Below are 19546 nucleotides of genomic sequence, written 5' to 3'. Positions count from 1 at the left end.
AGATATGATACCTTTTAATGGCTAACAAGAATAAATGATGTTATAACAAGCTTTCAGACCTCACAGGGCCCTTCCTCGGGCATAACGGAACAAATCTAAAGATGCATTTACTATAACATGTGTTTGTCTTTTTGTCAGCAGCCAAAAAGGCAAACACAATTCTGGGATGTATTAAGAGAAGCATAGAGTTTAGTTCACATGAGGTCATTATCTCCATCTACTCTTCGTTAGTCAGACCCCATCTGGAATACTGTATTCAGTTCTGGGCACTCCATTTTAAAAAAGACATCAACAAACTGGAGCAAGTTCAGAGAAGAGATACCAAGATGGTGAGCGGTCTGCAAATCATGTCCTATGAAGAACAGTTAAAGGATCTGGGAATGTTTAGCTTGCAAAAAAGAAGGCTGAGAGGAGACTTAATAGCTGTCTACAAATATCTGAAGGGCTGTCACAGTGCAGAGGGATCAGCCCTATTCTCATTTGTACAAGGAAAGACTAGAAGCAATGGGATGAAACTGAAAGGGAGGAGACACAGATTAGATATTAGAAAAATCTTTCCGACAGTGAGGGTGATCAGTGAGTGGAACGGTTACCATGGGAGTTGGGGAGTTTTCATTCAATGGAAGTGTTCAAACAAAGGCTGGACAAATATCTGTCTGGGATGATTTAGTAAATCCTGCACTGAGCAGAGGGTTGGACCCGATGACCCTGGAGGTCCTTTCCAACTCTACCATTCTATGATTCTATGATAACACATGATCACATGGGAGGGCACGAACATGGTGAACTTAATTTGCAGTAGATTAATACCAGAGACAAAGGGTAAGAGGGCACAGACATGTTGGGATTAATAGCATTTAGATAATTACCAGGGAGGGATGACCATAACACTAAATAATTAATCCAGTGACAAGGAATGTGAAAGGAATGTTAAATCTCTCCTTCAGACCTGCAAACAAGGAAGATGGAATACCATCTCTGCAGTACCACCTATTGGATGGCAGCATTCCTTCAAATCATGTATGAGTTTTTACCAAGTCTGCAAAACAATGATTGTCAATAGCACCTCTTCTGGGTGCTCTTTTTGTGGAGAGACCCACTCACACCCAAGGTGTTTCCACACATCCCCTGGGTGCTCTCCTTAAGAACACCCCTCTTGACCTCTTTCAGACCTTTCATATTCTCCACTAAGGCAAGAACCCCACTCCGAAGTTCATTCCATTTTTAAAGGTATCAAAAATGGGCATAAATTTATATAACTATGGCCAAATAATCAATTGGATGTGTTCCATTATGCCTGAGGAAGGACCTGAGAGGTCTGAAAGCTCGCTATATCATGTATTTTTGTTAGCCATTAAAAGGTATCATATCTACAAGATTACTTGGTTTTTCCTACTGAGAACAATCACAATATGTGGTGAAAACACAGTCGTGAAGATGAGCCAACTCCAAATTTATTTTTGCAGCAGGACAATGACCCCAAACATAAAGCCAATGTCATTACAAACTATCTGCAGCGTAAAGAAGAACAAAGAGTCCTGAAAGTGATGATATGGTCCAAAAGAGCCCCGATTCCAACATTGAGTCTGTCTGGAATGCAAGAAGAGACAGAAGGATTTGAGCAATCCTACATCCACAAAAGATCTGTAGTTAGTTCTCCAAGATGTTTTGACAACCTCTCTGCTGAGTTCCTTCAAAAACTGTGTGAAAGTGTACCTAGAAGAATTCATGTTGTTTTAAAGGCAAAAGGTGGTCACACCAAATATTGATTTGATTTATATTTCTCCTTTGTTCATTCACTTTTGTTAATTGGCAAAAAATAAACAGTTTACACACTATTAACATTTGCCTGCACAATCTGAACAATGACTAATAATTTCCTCATTTCCGTTGTTCGAATCATGCAGGAATAAAAAATTAAATGATGACCTGCCACTGTAAAGAGGCAGTCATTCATCTATGAAGGGCTGCCTATTTACTGTGAATGTGGGTGGGTGTGCTGGACCGGTCCCCACTCTGCTCTGCCTCCATCCACAGAGTGATCATCACAGGGACTTTTGAACCGGACAGTAATCTTTTGGAAAAGAGCAAACATCAGGACTCTGTACAGGTCTGTGGTGACTGAAGATAAATGTAAAAATAAGTCCAAAAAAGATTTTTTAATTATAAAAAAAATTAAAAGTTTAAGAGAAAACCTTTTCCAAGTCGTCACATTAAAAAATAAAGGATTAACATTTTTTTAAATGTATCCCAAAATATCAATAAAAACTACTGTTCATCCCACAAAAATACAAGATCTTATACAATCTTATCGTCGATAAAATAAACAAGCTAGGGTTCATTATTGTGGCCAGGAGCGAGTCGTGCCTTACATTTTTGGGCACAGCTCACATCGCACAGCCTAAGGACACCCCATACTGTTACATGCTGTATTCTTGTGTGATACTCAAACCTATTTTGTGTAATATTTTTGTATTTTTATGAAGAAACTCCTCCGATAAGATCCTAACTTAGGAAATATTGTGCTTTGCTCAGTTCTTTTTGTGACATTCTAAAATGTGAATTTATTCAAAAGTGTGAGAAGCCTAAATATGTGTGTAGATCTCTCAGCTGCTCTATATTACCTTCATATTGTACTCAGCCGTGTTACTTTATATTGGTTTATCTTGCCTTTCTTCCTTTTAAAATATTCGCAGTCATCTTGCAGATCGATATCTGAGTTTGCAATAAAGCCTTTGAATTTGTGCTTCTAGAACCGAGGTGAAGAGATGATCTAGATAAAATGTGTCTTAAAATATGAATTGTTCAAATAAAAGGTTATCAGTAAAACCTCTGATACTCATATTTCTGAGAGCTGTATTCAGCAAATCATTGCTCTAATATATTCACTTTAACTGGGCTTACTGTGGATTTTTACAAAACATTTTATAAGTGAACGGTTGCATTCTACAGTATTTGGAGTTGTTTAAAAATACTGACATAGAAAGTCACTCATATAAAAATAAGTTAATATATTTGATACAGCCCCCTATTGTCAATTATAAGAAGTTAAGAGGTAATCTAAGAGTACCATTGCCAAATAAAAGTATGAGGCCGTAGGCCAAGGGTTTTTATTTAGGTTATGGGAATTTCTAATATTCTTACAGAGGTCGTCCTATGAAAAATTGTGTTCATAGTTAAATCCAGCCCGTAATTATACAGATTCTTTGTATCTACAGTTTACTACAATTTCTATCCCCAGATATTACAATTACTTAATACAATGTTACTATCCCCAGATATTTCAGGACTAGTGTTAGAATAGCGCCATCTGCTGTTTCTCTTGTATGTCCGCCTCAGTAACAGTCTGAAGGTGGACACACCTGCTCAGTCTTGCTTCTCTCTTTGCTTCACTAGGTATGTAGAGGGATCCCTGATGTAGTGAGCGGCTACTTCTGAAGCTGCTGCATCTTCTCTGACATCAGAAGAGATGTTTAGCAAGTGATGAGAGAGTGAGACAGCATTACTGCAAAGAAGCAAGATTGATTGGATGTGACTATTTTGGAATGTTGGCAGAGATGGACCAGGCACAAAAAAATCTTCAGTAGAAACAGCAGGTGGTGCTATTCTAATGTTAGTCCTGGAGTATCTGCGGATGGAAACATTTATTTTTAATACATATAACTACCAAAAAGATTGTATATACCATATATTCCGGCGTATAAGGCGACGGGGCGTATAAGACGACCCCCCAACTGTCACCTTATACGCCAGGAATACAGTGGAGCAAAAAAAAAAAATCATTACTCACCTTCCCCAGCGTTCTGCAGCGCTGCTGCAGGCTGTCGCTCCCTCCTGGTCCCCGGCAGAACATTGCTTTCTGGACGCAGAGCCATCAGCCAATCACAGCCATTCAATGACATCATTGAATGGCTGTGATTGGCTAAAACACACGTGCCTTCAGCCAATCACAGCCATTCAATGACATCATTGAATGGCTGTGATTGGCTGAAGGCGCACGTGTGTTAGCCAATCACAGTCATTCAATGATGTCATTGAATGGCTGTGATTGGCTGACAGCGTGTGTTAGCCAATCACAGTATTATCTTTCTGGAGGCGGGGATTTCAAGCCCTGCGTCCAGAAAGCAATGCTCTACCGGGGACCAGGAGGGAGCGACAGCCTGCAGCAGTGCCGCAGAACGCCGGGGGAGGTGAGTAATGATTTTTTTTTTTGACACTTTCTTTTTTTTGTATTACTGGCGTATAAGATGACTCCCGACTTCAGAGCAGATGTTTTGGGGTTCAAAAGTTGTCTTATACGCCGGTATATACGGTAATTGTAAATGCTATTTGTTAGAGAGGCAACCTTTTAATTAGGTATTTTAGGGGATACATAATTTTTTTTTATAATGCACAACTTAGTTCCTACAAAAAAGACTTTCTAAAGAGAAAGGGGAAACTTGTTTTCTACAATTGATTAATTGATATAGGACACTGTCAGACTGCAACAGATGAAATGTGAATTATTTGTAGCAGTGATATGAACCTTTCATACGGGCCGAAATATTCCGCAATAGCATTCTAAAATATGCCGTCCCTGACTGCATGGGATCCAGGTATAATACACTTGACTGTTCTGAGAGGCTCTTAGAGGCTCTAAGGGGTCAATAGTAAGTGATGATTTAGTGATGGAAGGTAACTTTAATTTGTCATTATCATATTTTCACTGCCATTAAACTGTATCAACTACTAAAGACTAGGGATAGGAAGGCCTGAGGAAAGAAAATGGAAAAATTAGGGAAAAAGTTTTTTTTCCCTGTTTTTTTTCCAAAGCCATATTTTTCTGGGAAAAAAAAAATTATGTAGAATATGTTATTTTCCAATGATAAATAATATATCTATGACATGGTATTCAAACTATATAACATAAAAAATGGTTTTGGAAAAAAAACAAACATTTTCCCCCAATCTTTCTGTTTTTTTCCAGGCCTTCCCATCTGTACAGAAAACGCTCACTTTTTATTTCTATTTTTCCTGAATCATGAAGATAAGATTATCTATAAAAAGAATCAAATATCAACCTTCAGTATTTGGTCATACTCTTCTTTGAAGCATTTTTTTCTTTCTTTTTACTTGTTTCAACACTGTAAAGTTTGAAAACATAAATCACAAGTGTATTGTGGCGATCCGATCCTAAAGTTCATTAGATCTGTTAGATTTTGAGCCTGCTTTACCGAATTATTATCACATTTAGTAGATTAGTCACCGTTTCTTTACAACATTTGGGAATAGCCAGATGGACTGGGTGGCATGAAAAATCATACCTTTTTAATTTCTTTAGTTTAAATAGTCCTTTGTGGACCCTGCGTTTCCCGATAGCATGTCACATCTTTAGAAGCCTGATCTGAGGTTTGTTAAATAAAGAAACCCATAAAGAATTGATTTATTGCAATATCTGTCACCATGTCAGCACAGTCACCCAGGCTTTCTACTGTGATTGAAGGATAAAAGAAACAATTTGTTACACTTCTGTGTTTAGTGATAATTGCTAAGTTTGAAAATCCATAAGCAACACAGAAATAACATTGTTTTGCTAAATCAGTCAATCTGTCTGAAATGTCATTCCAGCTTTCTGCTAAGAACAAGTGAAAAATGATTTCTTCTAAACCAGGCATACTTCAAAAGAAATTGCAGTATGAATAACTTTATTATATTTTAGTACACTTTTATTTCAGCCTTAATATAAACGACAATTATTCATTGGAAACACAAAAAGCAAATTAAAAAGGAAAGGTCGTCTTTACCATTATCACTGATTCATATCAGTATCTAATAGGTCTGGAAATTCAGATTGATTTCAACAAAAAATAAGTTTTGTATTCCCAATCTAAAAGCAACAGTAGTTTCATTATTTCAATCAATTACAATTTTTAATTGATACCCTAATATAATTTAGGGAGGCCAAGTTGAATGTTTTGTTTTTCTGGACAACTTATTCAAAAATCACTGATAGCCAACATTTTTTATGGATGCATTGTAAAATCATACGGAATGATAAAGTTTATGACAGGCCAGATAGCTGATATGAAATGATTACCAGCATTTACTGTGAGCTGTAAAATGATGATAATTACAATAATAATAACCTGCTCAAGTACCATCCGACTAATTTATGGACACTGTAAAAAGTGCCCTGTTTTCATTGACTAGCCAGGAATTTCTAGATGTTTGGCAACCCTGATGTAATTATTAGAACATTGTGCGGGTTGGGATCAAAAATAAGGATACTTATGATGCTGATTGCCTGCACAGTTTGTTTGTCAGGACTTCATATCCACTTGCCATCTAACCACACCTATCTCACTATAAAATATTATCTAGTTCTGGGACCACTAAGATGGATAAATGTATTCAAATTGGCTAATTGACCTCAAAGACCAAGACATGTTAACAGACTACAAGTTGATTGAAATGTAAATGGGGAAACAGGAATACAATACACAATGTGAGTTACCAGTTAAATCAAAATACAGAATCATAGAATTGTAGAGTTGAAATGGATCTGCATGGTCATCAAGTTCAACACTCTGCTCAATGCAGGATTCACAAAATCATCCCAGATAGATGTTTGTCCGGCCTCTGTTTGAAGACTTCCATTGAAGGAGAACTCACCCCCTCCCGTGGCAACCTGTTCTACTCATTAATCACCCTCACTGTCAAAAGTTCTATTTCTAATATCTAATCTCTGTCTCCTCCCTCACAGGTTCAGCTCTTTCCAGAATGGTGTCTGCCTTTTTTCCTGCTGCATCACATTGATGACTCATGTTCAGTCTATGACCTTTTAGTATACCCAAGTCTTTTTCACATGTGCTGCTGCTTAGCCCAATTCTTCCCATTCTGCGTGTGTGTGTTTTTTTCATTTTTCTTGCCCAGATGTAGAACTATGCATTTCTCCCTGTTAAATAGCATTCTGTTAGTAGCTGCCTACTCTTGAAACTTGTCAATATCTTTTTGAATCCACTTTCTTCTCTAGTGTAAGCTATCCATCCTACCTTTTTAGGTCTGCTGCAAATTTGATCGGTCTCCCCCCAATTCCCTCCTCCAGGTCATTTATAAAAATGTCGAACACCACTTGGCCCAGGATAGAGACTTGAGGAAGCGCACTTAAGACATTCTTACAATTTGATGTGCAGCCATTTATGACCACTCTGAGTAAATTTACTCAGCCATTTGTGAATCCAAACAGTTGCCTTGTCAATCCCATATTTGGTCATATTTTTCAATAAGTATGGTATGAGATACTTTGTCAAATGATTTACTAAAGTCAAGATACACTTTATTTATTGCAATTTCCTGATCAACCCAGTCAGTGATTCTGTCATAGAAGGAAATTAGATTAGTGTGGCATGGCTTGTTTATAACAAATCCAAGCTGGCTCTGATAAATTACTCCATTCTCACCCGAGAATGCATACATGCTGTTTAAGAATTTGTTCAAAGATCCTTGCCAGGATAGAAGATGTAGTTTCCTAGCTCAATCTCATTCCCTTTTTTTGAAGATATGGACAACATTTATCCTTCTCCAATCTTCTGGGACTACTCCTGTTCTCCACTGATTTTCAAAGTTTAGAATTTTCAAACAGAGGTTCAGCAATTACCTCTACTGCTTCTTTCAGTACCCTAGAACCTAATTCACCTGGACCAAGAGACTTGAATTTATTTAGGTTAGCTAAGTGTTAACTTATCATGTCTTTGTTTATAGATGGCCTATTTTATTTTAGCTTGTTTTATTCCCTCAATAGTGCAGGGAAGATCAGCGGATGTTGCATTTATTTTCTGAGAGAAAACAGAATTTGAAATAAAAATTTAAAAGTTTAGACTTCTCAACATAATTTTTAGGAAATTCACAATTTCATCCTGTAAACTTCTTATAGCATCCATGACTTTTCTTTTGCTTTTGACATCCCCTCAAAATCTTTTTTTTATTGATTTTGGCCTCTCTTTCAAATCTCAATTCATTCTCATTTTTAGCTATTCTGACACTTGCCCTATAGTTTCTGCAGACAGCATTATATTCTTCTTTAAATAAGCCCCACCTTTCCATTTGATAAACATTTTTTTCTTCATTTTTAGTATGCGTTGAAGTTCTGTGTTCATCCATCCTGGTTTCTTTAAATGCTTCTCATTTTTACTTTTTTATGGGATTGTTAACAATTGTGCTTTGAGAATCTCATTTCACAAAAGTTCCCATCCTTCTCGGACATTTTAGTTCATAAAAACATCCATCCATTGGTTCCTTCCTAACCTCCTTCTGAGTCCATTAAAATCTGCCTTTGTGAAATTCAACCTTAAATTCTTCTAAAGTCTCTCCCCCCTTCTTATCCAGAAGGATAGCATGATCACTGCCTCCTAAGGTCCCAGACACACTTACTTCCTCAATAGAGATGAGCGAGCCTACTCGACCATGCCCCTTTTTCGCCCGAGTACCGCGATTTTTGAGTACTTCCATACTCGGGCGAAAAGATTCGGGGGTGAGTGGGGGGTTGCAGTGGGGAGTGGGGGGGAGAGGGAGAGAGAAAGGGCTCCCCCCTATTCTCTGCTGCTACCCCCCGCTCTGCCATGCCTCCCCCCGCCCCCCCCCCCCCGAATCTTTTCACCCAAGTACGGAAGTACTCGAAAATCGCGGTGCTCGATCGAGTAATTACTCGAAATGAGTAGGTTCGCTCATCTTTATTCCTCAACCATTTCCTCCCTGTTGATAAGAATTAGGTTCAAGGTAGCAGATCCCCTTGTTTTCTTTTCCAATTTTTTGAAGATAAACTTATCAGCAAGAGAGGATAAGAGTGTGTTGGACCCATTACTTTTGCCTGGAATAAGAACAAATGTCTGGATAGTTAAAATTTCCCATAATCCCTATGTTGTACTTTTTTGAGAACTTAGCCATCTGATGTAGAAAGAGTTCTTCCATATCTTCTGCTTGTCAAGGTGAATTATGGTAAAAGCCTACAATGGTGTCCTTTCTGTTGTTCTCTCCTTGATTCTTACCCAAACAATTTCTACAGAGCTTCTATTCTCAGAGACTTCAATCTCTGCGAAAATGTATGCCTTCTAACATACAACGCAACACCTCCTCCCCTTCTATTAAGTCTGTTTCTTAAAAATAAGTTGTATTCTTCAGGCCTTGTCTGATACAGAGATATAGATAAAGTGTACCCCCGCTATCTATAACAACTTGTCACTCAGGATACTGGGAAAGATGAATTCAATGTTTTAATCTCCCCTTCCTCCCTCACATCTGAGAGGCCTCTGATATGCACTGGGCCTCAGGAAGTATTTTCATCATGAAGGAAATGAAGTTAGCTAGTGACAGGGGGATTCTAATTATCCCCCCTGCCAGTGAGGCTTAATACCTCTTTTATTTCTCTTAGACAGGCAACTCTGAGGCAGATTAATGGGAAAATCTTTTAATACGGGTTATTAGTTATGCAGAGGTCCCATCCCAATAGGAGTTATACCTTCAGAATCGGGCGCACCAGCTGAATGAAACGCATCTTCCCATGTTGCGGTACGAGCTCAGTATCACCCCCAATTGATGTATCCACATACCTGGTTATAATTTACATTTCATGCTTGATGTTGCTAAATAGATAAAATCATGACCAGAAATATGCCGTGCCTATATTCCCAATCGGAGGGCCTCCAGCCAAGATATGGGGAAAATGAGGAATTATGATTTTTCCATAAGGGATGTACAGCCCCAACCCTCCTGAATGACTTAACAGGTGGCGGGGAAGGTGTGTTCTGAGGGACCCTTTATTATTCGGGGCTCCACAAACCCCTGTTGTCATACTTCAGAGATACGCCTTGGCGTAAGACTGCTCCCATTACTTCAGTGACTCTGCACGGATCAAAATCTTGGGCATGACAAATCCCAAATCTGGTATCTTTTATATATATATATATATATATATATATATATATATATATATATATATATATATATATATATATATATATATATATATATATATATATATATATATAAAATCACTGCTAGTTTTTTTTTTAGACTAAATCTGCAATTTATTAGTTAAGCCTTGTCCGTATAAAAAGAACCATAAAATCTGAAGATTGTGTTCATAATTCATAGTCTGGGTCCCAGCTTACCTTAACAGCTGGTGGTGGCAGCGTTTCTATGTGAGTGGCCTTGTAGCATGCTGGAATGTGTTAGACCGGATCAGGGGGTGATTTGTGTTTTCGGTCTGCATCTGGCAGGACCCTGTGAAAGCTAGTTACAAATCCACCTGTAGTCTGGCGAATCCATACTTGCAATCTCGCTAGAATGATCAATCGAGGCTCTGATCTGACACTTGGTCATAGCAGTGGGGCACTCAGAACAGTTGATCTGTGACAAAGCGTAGATAGAGGAGGGATCTGTCAGGTCTCCCCTCTTCCATCCGTGACACCTTGTATTCCAATCATGTGTATCATACAACCATGTTTCTGTGATGCGTATGATATCATATTTCTCTTCCTGTGTTAGGAGCTCCAATTCTCCTTGTTTGTTTTCCATGCTCTGTGCATTTGTGTATAAGCATTTTAGTTTGTGAACGGCGTTTATTACTGCTCTAGTTTTCTTCTGATATTTTTGTCTTTGTACTTTCTTCCCACTTCTAGTAGCAAGGTTTGCAATTGTATTCATTTTTAGTATATTTTTGCCTGGCCTTTCACTTCCCTTTCCATATTATTCTAGTTTAAAGCTCTTCTGAACAGAGTAGCAAGGTGCCCGCAAAATATATGCTTTCCTGTATTTGTAAGCTGCAACCCATTTTTATCAAAGCGTCACATGCTTCCATCCCTCTACTTCTGCAGATGCACTGAAATTTATTTTCCTTCAACATTCTGAAGAGTTACTTTTGCTCCGTCAAGGAAATCCTCATCTTCCCAAATGAGTTTCAATGTAACTATTCTCTCCTCAAGACTTTCCCCCCCCCCCTGCAATAGAGACACAAGCTTGCATTTCTGGCAGGTGAATTTTGGCTTTTCCTCTGGTAAATCTGTAAACATATAGCATATGTTAAGGTTGTGCATTTTGGACCTGTGGTTCTACAGGTTTCCTTATGCACCCCTTCACAGGTAGCGGTTAATTGAGCTAGCTGAGTGTGGTATTATCCACCAACCAACCCCCCTTGTCAGCTGCAGATAAATACCAGCAAAGTCTTGTGAGAGATTGCTGGTCAGTTTAGCGCTTCTTTGTATCTTAGTGTAGAGCCCACTCAGAGTTGGTGTGGTGCATGCTCGTCTTTAGTGTCCGTTTCTCCTTCTCTAAAGACGGTCTAGGCACCTGCTGTCCCTCCCCTCCTTGCTTTCTGGGATGCATACATTGGGTAGTGTGTCGTACGGTGACCACACAGATGCAGGCGGCCCACAGGTTTCTCTCCATCCCTGGGCAGGTGCAGACTCCAGACGTCTTAAATCTTGTGTTTTTCAGATGGGTGATGCCTGACACTGTTCCCCATGTCAGCACGGTGGCTGACTTTCTATTCCCCTGGTGTGAGGACAATTGGACTGGCTATGGTCTACCATCTGTATGCATGTGAGCTCTGGGTGGGGTTCCTGTTATATGTTGTATGCACAACAATGTGTGTTGGTGTGAACAGTGATGTGTGTATTATGTCTGTGCAGGTGGCCAGACATGTGCTTTAGGTGCAGTCCACTTCTGTGTTCAGTGTGTGTGTGTGTGCACAGTGTCGTGTCCTGTGTTTTGTGCATGCTCCAGGTTCCTAATCAGGGATAGCTAGATCCCAGATGAAGACAGTGGGGCTGACCATATCAGGACGATTACCCTGCTTTTAGGCAGGGGTTCCCCACTTTCCCTGATTAGTAAGGCACAGGGGTCCTTCCATCATTGCCTGGAGAGGTGCAATTTGTCAGTGCAAATGCTGAGTGAGTGTTTGTGGTTTTAAAAGGACACCATCCTGCATCCGTACGGAGGTGTGGCACCTTAGAGTGCCGAGTGGTAAACAGAATACACTGCAGCTCACCATATGGCTAAACTCCCCTTTGATGTTGCACATAGTCAGTTGATGTCCACTTCCAAACTTCTAATAGTTAAAAATTCTCCAACTGATATTTAACCTATACCATGATACTAAGCGTGCAATTTGGTGATGTTCTCCAAGCAGCTAGGCCTGACTAAGCTCACAGCAACTTTTCACTGTTCACAAAATGCATCGAGATTATGCAAATTATCTCTCTGGAACCCCAATACCTGTTGTTAAATGTCTTCCAAGTAGCTAGACCCAGCTAAAAGCAGCAATTGTCCCACTCACAGTGATTCTTTACTTTTCCCAGATTGCACAGGAAACATGCAAATTATCTTCCTGGAGCTCCAATCCCTGGTCTTAAATGTCCCCGAGTAGCTAGATCCAGCTAAACTCAGCAATCATCTCACAGTGACACTTCAACTTTCCCAGAATACACTGGGAATATGCAAATCATCTTCCAGGAGCTCCAATCTTTGGTATGTGCCATCTCTTAATAATACGCTTTATACCTCTTATAGAATACCCCTGGAGGTTCCTCCATACATACCCATCAGGACACTGAACCTCTTTTCCCAACATATATATTGTAATTGATTTGACGATGGCTGTTGTAAACATCAAGAGCTACATTTTCAACTTTAGCATTAGTTGTTTGATTTTTTTAATTTTCAAAATTTCCCTGGGGCGCCTATGTTGGAGATACCCACATCTTTCCTATATTGTCTCTATAAACAGCTTATTGGTATGTGTGTGTCTTGTGGCATCTACAGTAGATAGAAGTTAACAGAGAAATCTGATGGAATATTATAATTTCCAGGATGACTACATGAGCGATGACATCACTGCTAAGGTTGATAGCACTCCTGCAGAGCATTTAGACAGGTATAGATCACCGCTGGATCATGGGCTACAGTGAAACACTGAGTGGAAAGTGTTTATACTCAGCGAGAAGCCTGCGAGCCAGCAATGATTTTTATGCTCACTGAAAGTCAGTAATAACAAAATGTGAATGAATAGTGAACTATTTTTAGCATCCCCATGGGACAATTATCGCTCATTTTTGTTCGTTTGAACACATTTTGAGCGATAATTGTCCCATGTAAGTGGCTTTAAAGACCATGGAATGGTGATAGTGATACATACAGAGCCATAGCCTTTTGTATAGTGTAGAGTGTTGTTAGCCTGCCTTATCTATACCTCCACAAGTAGAATGAGTACAATAGAGCTGTCATTATATTTTGTTGCTCAGTCCCAGTCTACACAGCAAAGTGTCACGGTCTTGTAGTGGGTTCAGGGTCTAGTGGCTGAGGCAGACTGGATAGATGTTGTTAACAAAGTAAGCATAGTTAACAGTCTAGGTTCAGTACACAGATCATCGGCAGATAATTTAGCATAAGGCAAGGATCAAGTCAAAAGCAATCTAAATTATGTATGCTGATAATTGACAGTAGATTACAGGTAAGGCAGCAAAAGTAGCAACAAACTGCACTAAAGGTAACAAGCAGAATAATCTGGCAAGTGGGAAGTGCTAGGGCCAGGCTTATATAGGAAATCAGAGATAGGACTAGACAATCAAGGCAAGGAATTCCTAGAGGCAAGGAACTAGGTCTACATGTTCCGTCCAGAATCACCAAAGGCTCAATGAGAATAGCTAGTGCCAAGGGCACAGGTGTTTCTTGGCTTTATTCCTAACATAAGAAAGGTATTGAAAAGATAAAGTGTAAGCCTATTCTCTCAATGTAGTGACCAATGTGAAAACTGCAATATTTTGAGATTTATTTAATATAGGTAGTCACATGAAAAATAGAAAAAATATCCCCAAAATTGAAAAAAAATGTTTGTAATAAAAACCTGATTCAAATAAAGTGTCATTATCTGATCATATATACTCTTTGAGCTAAATACATTAGATGTTAAGTGACCCATACTAGAGTCATTGTAAAGGGAGTACGCCCTTATTTTATGATAAAAAGATCCAATGTCACATCATTAAAAAGCAAAGGGATTGTAAGGAGAATACTGCATGGCTTTAGTTGTCTGACACACCAGCCACATGTAAAAAGTTCTTCAAATGTCCTGTCTACAAGCACAGTATAAATGCACGCAGAACAGATGCAGCTCCTCAGGCACTTCAATGTTCTCTAATACATTCTGGCAAGTGGAATTTTATATGCATGTGTTCAGAAAGGTTAACTACAATATAGTTAAATGTCACATATGATTCCATTGTAGAGCCTTTATATATATAGAATTTCTACACGCAGATCGCAAGGGACTCTTTAAATGATTTGATATGCTTGTATTGTTTATATATTTCCAAATAATGTGTCTAAATACAGTTAATTTAGTCAACATGGTGGTCAGCATGAGCATTTATGCCATTATTTTATCGTTTACTGAAGTTGTATCTACTCTGTGCTTAAAAAAATATTTTGGTCACAATTACTTTTTTATTGTTGATGTTTACAATAGCCATCAATTAGTAATCTACAGTGTATGTGTGTGTATACTGCGTTCTCTACGGGGCAGAATTGTTACCATCAAGAATTTTGTGGTGCATTGTATACTCACTTTCTACTATACTGTAACTAGGTGCACTCAGTCATTCAATGAGGAACTAATCCTAGTTTTTACACCACTTTATTATTGAGTTTTTTCTTTCAGAACCTAAAAGAATCCTAAAAGGAGGAGAAATTTAACCCAATTGCAACCCCCTATACAGTTTAGGACAAGCCATGTTCCTTCTACAGGAAGAGGAAATTACAGTTTTGGACAAAAAGAGTTAAACTTGAAGTAGCTGTAGCTCAGGATCTGTCAGTGCTGCAGACATACTTTTGATGCCCTTAAAAGCCACAAAGCTTGTCTGTAGCACTGATATAACCAGAGCTACAGCCATTTAAAGCGGAGTTGGGAATACTGAGTTTAGAACTGTCACGTTTCAATATGCATAAAGAGAGGAGAAGGTGGGCAAGTAGGCAGCAGAGAAGATCTGTGATTCTCCTGCCTCCACCCCTGTTCAAGGGGAGGTGTGGCATGCAGTTTTCTTGATGGTATCACACCTCCCCCATCAATCTGAGAGCCTATTTACTCTCTCATTATCACACATATGGGTCGATTTTCCAGAAAAGGAGTGGGAGTGAAAATATGAGGACTTGCTCATCTAATCACACCACTACACCCTTTAACCCTGCAGTATCTGCAGTTATTGCTGACCACTGCATCTAAGCATTTTTACAGAAATAGTTTTTCTTCTTTACACAAGGCTTTTAATATTGAAAAGTAAAAGGAACAATTAAAAAAAAACTATAAAAATCGGTATCTCCACATATATAACATCCCATACTATGAAGTGTTACATTATTTATCCAGCATCGTAAATTCCATAAAAATGACCAAAAAAGAAAATGTCAAGATAGCCATTTTCTGTTCACCTTACTACCCACAGAGCAGGAATAAAAAAGAATTAAAAAGACATATGTACCTCACAGAATAGAACCTCTAAAATCTACAAGTCATCCTGCTAAAAAAAACAAGCCCTTATACAGCTCTGTCAATCGAAACATAAAAATGCTTTGGTCTGGCAGTGTGGTGGCACGCAAAAAGTCTTTTTCTAAAAAAAGAAGTGTTTATATTGTTCAGAAAAACATAATAAAAGCTCCATAAATTTGGTGTGGTTGTAATTGTAATGGCCTGTACAATATGGTTAACATATTTATACCACACGGTATATGCTGTAAAAATAGATCCCAAAATGCAATGGGGACACAGAGAATAGAACTCATTGATTTCAATGGGATAGTTTTTAGGAGTGTGTTTTGCACACACATGGAAAAAAGTACGACCTGCTCCATCTTCCTGGGTTTTGTGCAGCAAAGGCCCCATAGAAGTCTAATATGTAAGGCGGAGTGCGAAATTCCGCGCAAAATCGTGAAAAAAGAACACATCTGGACCTTATTTAGCTAAATAGCCTTTAATGCATAGACAAAGTATGTCGCACATGTAAACTGGCCCTGATGCGCAAAAAGTACAGCATTATGTACAGACACTCACGCAAATGTACTTATTCCAACCTCATTCATGCGCAAACACGTTGTGCTATGGTGAGCGTTTTTGAGCATATGCTCGTGTGAAACCGCCTTATATTTTTTCTTCCTACTGGATGCACTTCTGGCGTTGGTTCAAAAAACAGCATCAAAAGTTGCCACAAGAACTGCCAAAAAAACCCTAATACAGTTAGTCCCCGACTTGCGAACAGGTTCCGTTCCGGGAGCCCGTTCGCAAGTCCGTTTTGTTCGCAAGTCGAACAAATGGTTGTATGGAGGGGATCGCGGGTGGATCCCGCTCATTACAACGTCGGGTGCCGGCTGTTCTTACAGCGGGCACCCGGCGGCAGCAGTTCCGACGAGCCGTGGCGCTTGTCGGAACTGTTAACACTTTAAATACCGCTCTGACAGCGGTATTTAAAGTGTTAACAGTTCTTACGAGCAGCGCGGCTCATCGGAACTGCTGCCGCCGGGTGCCCGCTGTAAGAAACAGCCTGTACCCGACGTTCAGGGGGCCCGTACAGCGTCCCACGATGAGATCGCGGGACGCTGTGTGGTTGCTAGGCAGCCGGGGACCTCCTGAAAGGCCCCAGGGCTGCCTATGCAGAGTGCCTATCAAGCGCACGGCTTGATAGGCGCTCTGCATAGACAGCCCTAGGGCCTTTCAGAAGGCCCCCGGCTGCCCAGCAACCGCGATGTGACCGGACAGGCTTCTATCAGGCTTGATAGAAGCTTGTCCGGTCCCTGCACAGTATGATGTAATGCCATAGCATTACATCATACTGTGCTGTACAGATAGTTCGTATCTAGCGAAATTCGTAAGTCGAATGTTCGCAAGTCGGGGACTATCTGTAGTCTTTTTCATTTTGTCAAATATAGAAAATAACTTGCAAAACCTATTCAGGTTTCATTCAGCAGAATTATGACACATAATACCAGAATTCCAAGAATAGAATATAACTATAATATTATATTAATGTCACTCTTGCCAAGTGTATTTTTACAATATTGCAGTATGTTTCTGCCATAATAATTGCAAAATATCAAGGTTATTATAACACCTAGAAAATAAAACAATTAGCGCACTTTTTAATATTATATAATATTGTATAATAAAAACCTCACACAAGTGTTTTCGCATGCGGAAAAGTGTTGGTTACTTGCATTTTTTCTTTTCTCATTTTTCCAGCAGGTTTTATACTTTGTTTAGTTATAATATGTTCATTTCCCACAAGATGCCCCAAGTTTTGCTTAAAGACAAGGTGGTATTTCTCCAGGGTCTACAACAAAGGATTACAAAACCTTTAAAGTGTGTGAAAAAAAACACATTTTTACTTACGTTGTGCTTTGTGAGATTGGAAATATTAGTAGATATAGCTTGTAACCACTCTATGCAGTCATCAGCCGATAAGCACTGTATTATTCCACTGCAAACGCCATCTACCGCAGTGATCTGAAATGCATTTTGCCTGTAAATACAGCAATTATTTGAAGAATAGCTATTGTTTACTAGATAATACAGGTGTGCTAGCACAAATACTTCATGAAGATGTAAAACTGCAAAAATACGCACAAAATAAATTCACAGCATCACGGTTGTTCTGAAATGTCTTTAGGCCCAATGTCATTGGGCGGATTTTAATTTAAAAATCCGCGCAAGTCTCCCATGCGGGAGACTCACAGCTCTAGCCGCTCATAGGGGTGTATTAGTATCTGCAAGGCAATTTAAAGCATGCGGATGTGATTTTTTTTCCCGGCGTGCGGATCGCACGCGTGGGAAGAAATCACAGCATGTTCCTTTTTCTGCGGATCCCACAGGACAGCTTCCATCGAGGTCAATGGAAGCCATCCAATCCGCGGCACACCCGTAGCTGTCACTGTTTATGTGCCGTGGATCTGCGTGAAAGCAGATGATTAAAAAAAATTGCACTGTGCAATCATCCACCGTGCTAAAGAAAGAAGATCCGGCCGGCATGGGGAAGATCCGCACTGGATCTGGACAGGTTAGAAAATGTATTTTCCTGCCCATGTCCCCGGGCACAGCTGGATTCCGTTGTGGGATTCAGCAGTGGAATCCATGCATGCAAGTGGACATTGGGCCTTAAAGAGGGTCTCCTTCATTAAACATAATTAAAAATATAGATACAGTATTATTAGGTGTTTAGAATTAATGCAAATCTTAAAGTGGGTGTTAAATCTGCAGGTCCCCAACCACGGGTACTGGTATATTATTTCTTGGCCTTTTGTTTTTGCCTTGTCAGGGCACAATCATATTGACTCCACAGTAAATATGTTGTCTGTTGCTGCAAGGATGCCTGATATCGATTTTCAGAGTTTCATACTTGCGTTCCATGCCCCATCCTTTACATGAAGCTCTTCTTATTCAGATTGGCTGCTGAATATAATAACAAGCCCATTACTCCATTGCCCTGAAGCCAGCACTTAGGAAATTGATTTCCATTCTAAACAACAAACAACTAAACCCCCAAAGAGAAAAATGTGCTAACTAGAGATGAGCAAACGTACTCGGTAAGGGCGATTTCGCAATCGAGCACCGCGATTTTCGAGTACTTCACTACTCGGGTGAAAAGTACTCGGGTGCGCTGTGGGTGAGCGGGGGGTTGCAGCGGGGAGTGGGGGGGAGAGGGAGAGAGAGAGGGCTCCCCCCTGTTCCCCGCTGCTACCCCCCGCTCCGCCGCGCCTCCCCCTGCCCCCCGGCGATCCCGAGTACTTTTCACCCGAGTAGTGAAGTACTCGAAAATCACGGTGCTCGATTGCGAAATCACCCTTACCGAGTACGTTCGCTCATCTCTAGTGCTAACCAAGTAGAAAATGTAGATTATTAACTATCATTAATTCCAGGTCAAATGTGCCTCAGCAGAGGGTGATCCTGCTGATTCATATCAATAGACTTGGTGCAGATGTGTCTTCTCTGTGACACGCTGGCACATAGCTAGGGGGGGCATCCCAGTCATCTGCCCAGGGTGCAGATAAGGGCCTCGCTGTTCACCAAGCTTATTTTGCTGAATGTGAAATTAATTGTATGTGTCTTTAAGCCATGGATACAACAGCGGCAATCCTGGAAGCCATGCTGGGCTCCTCGGTCAGCCATCTAGCACCTTCTAGGTAGCGCAAGTGGTACATTGATGTCATCATGTTGCCTACATAATTCTGCAAGATGACAGCTGCGGAACATTATACTTATATATTCCTGCAGAGGAACATTATAGCTACAGCGGGACATTATGCTTACATGAGGACATTATGTCCATATATTCCTAAAAGAGGACATTATGGCTACAGCAGGGCAATTATGGCTACAGGAGGACATTATGCCTATATATTCCTAATGGGGGGACATTGTGGCTATATATTCCTAAAACAGGACATTATGGCTACAGCAGGGCAATTATGGCTACAGGAGGACATTATGCCTATGTATTCCTAATTGGGGGACATTATGTCTATATATTCCTAA

General features: G+C 39.9%; 1 protein-coding gene across 1 annotated transcript in view; it reads right to left on the bottom strand.

Moving 5' to 3' along the window:
* Positions 1-19546, bottom strand: part of SNTG1 (syntrophin gamma 1) — a 239301-nt gene that overhangs the window by 24683 nt on the left and 195072 nt on the right. Inside the window, exon 11 of the mRNA XM_066578979.1 lies at positions 17408-17537. Within this exon, the coding sequence (XP_066435076.1) occupies positions 17408-17537 (130 nt within the window). The remainder of the gene's footprint in view (positions 1-17407; positions 17538-19546) is intronic.

This window comes from Eleutherodactylus coqui, chromosome 9, assembly GCF_035609145.1.
Source record: "Eleutherodactylus coqui strain aEleCoq1 chromosome 9, aEleCoq1.hap1, whole genome shotgun sequence".
NCBI classification, from domain to species: domain Eukaryota; kingdom Metazoa; phylum Chordata; class Amphibia; order Anura; family Eleutherodactylidae; genus Eleutherodactylus; species Eleutherodactylus coqui.
The sequence above is the reverse complement of the archived record's forward strand: the minus strand, read 5'-3'. Positions and strand labels throughout refer to the sequence as shown.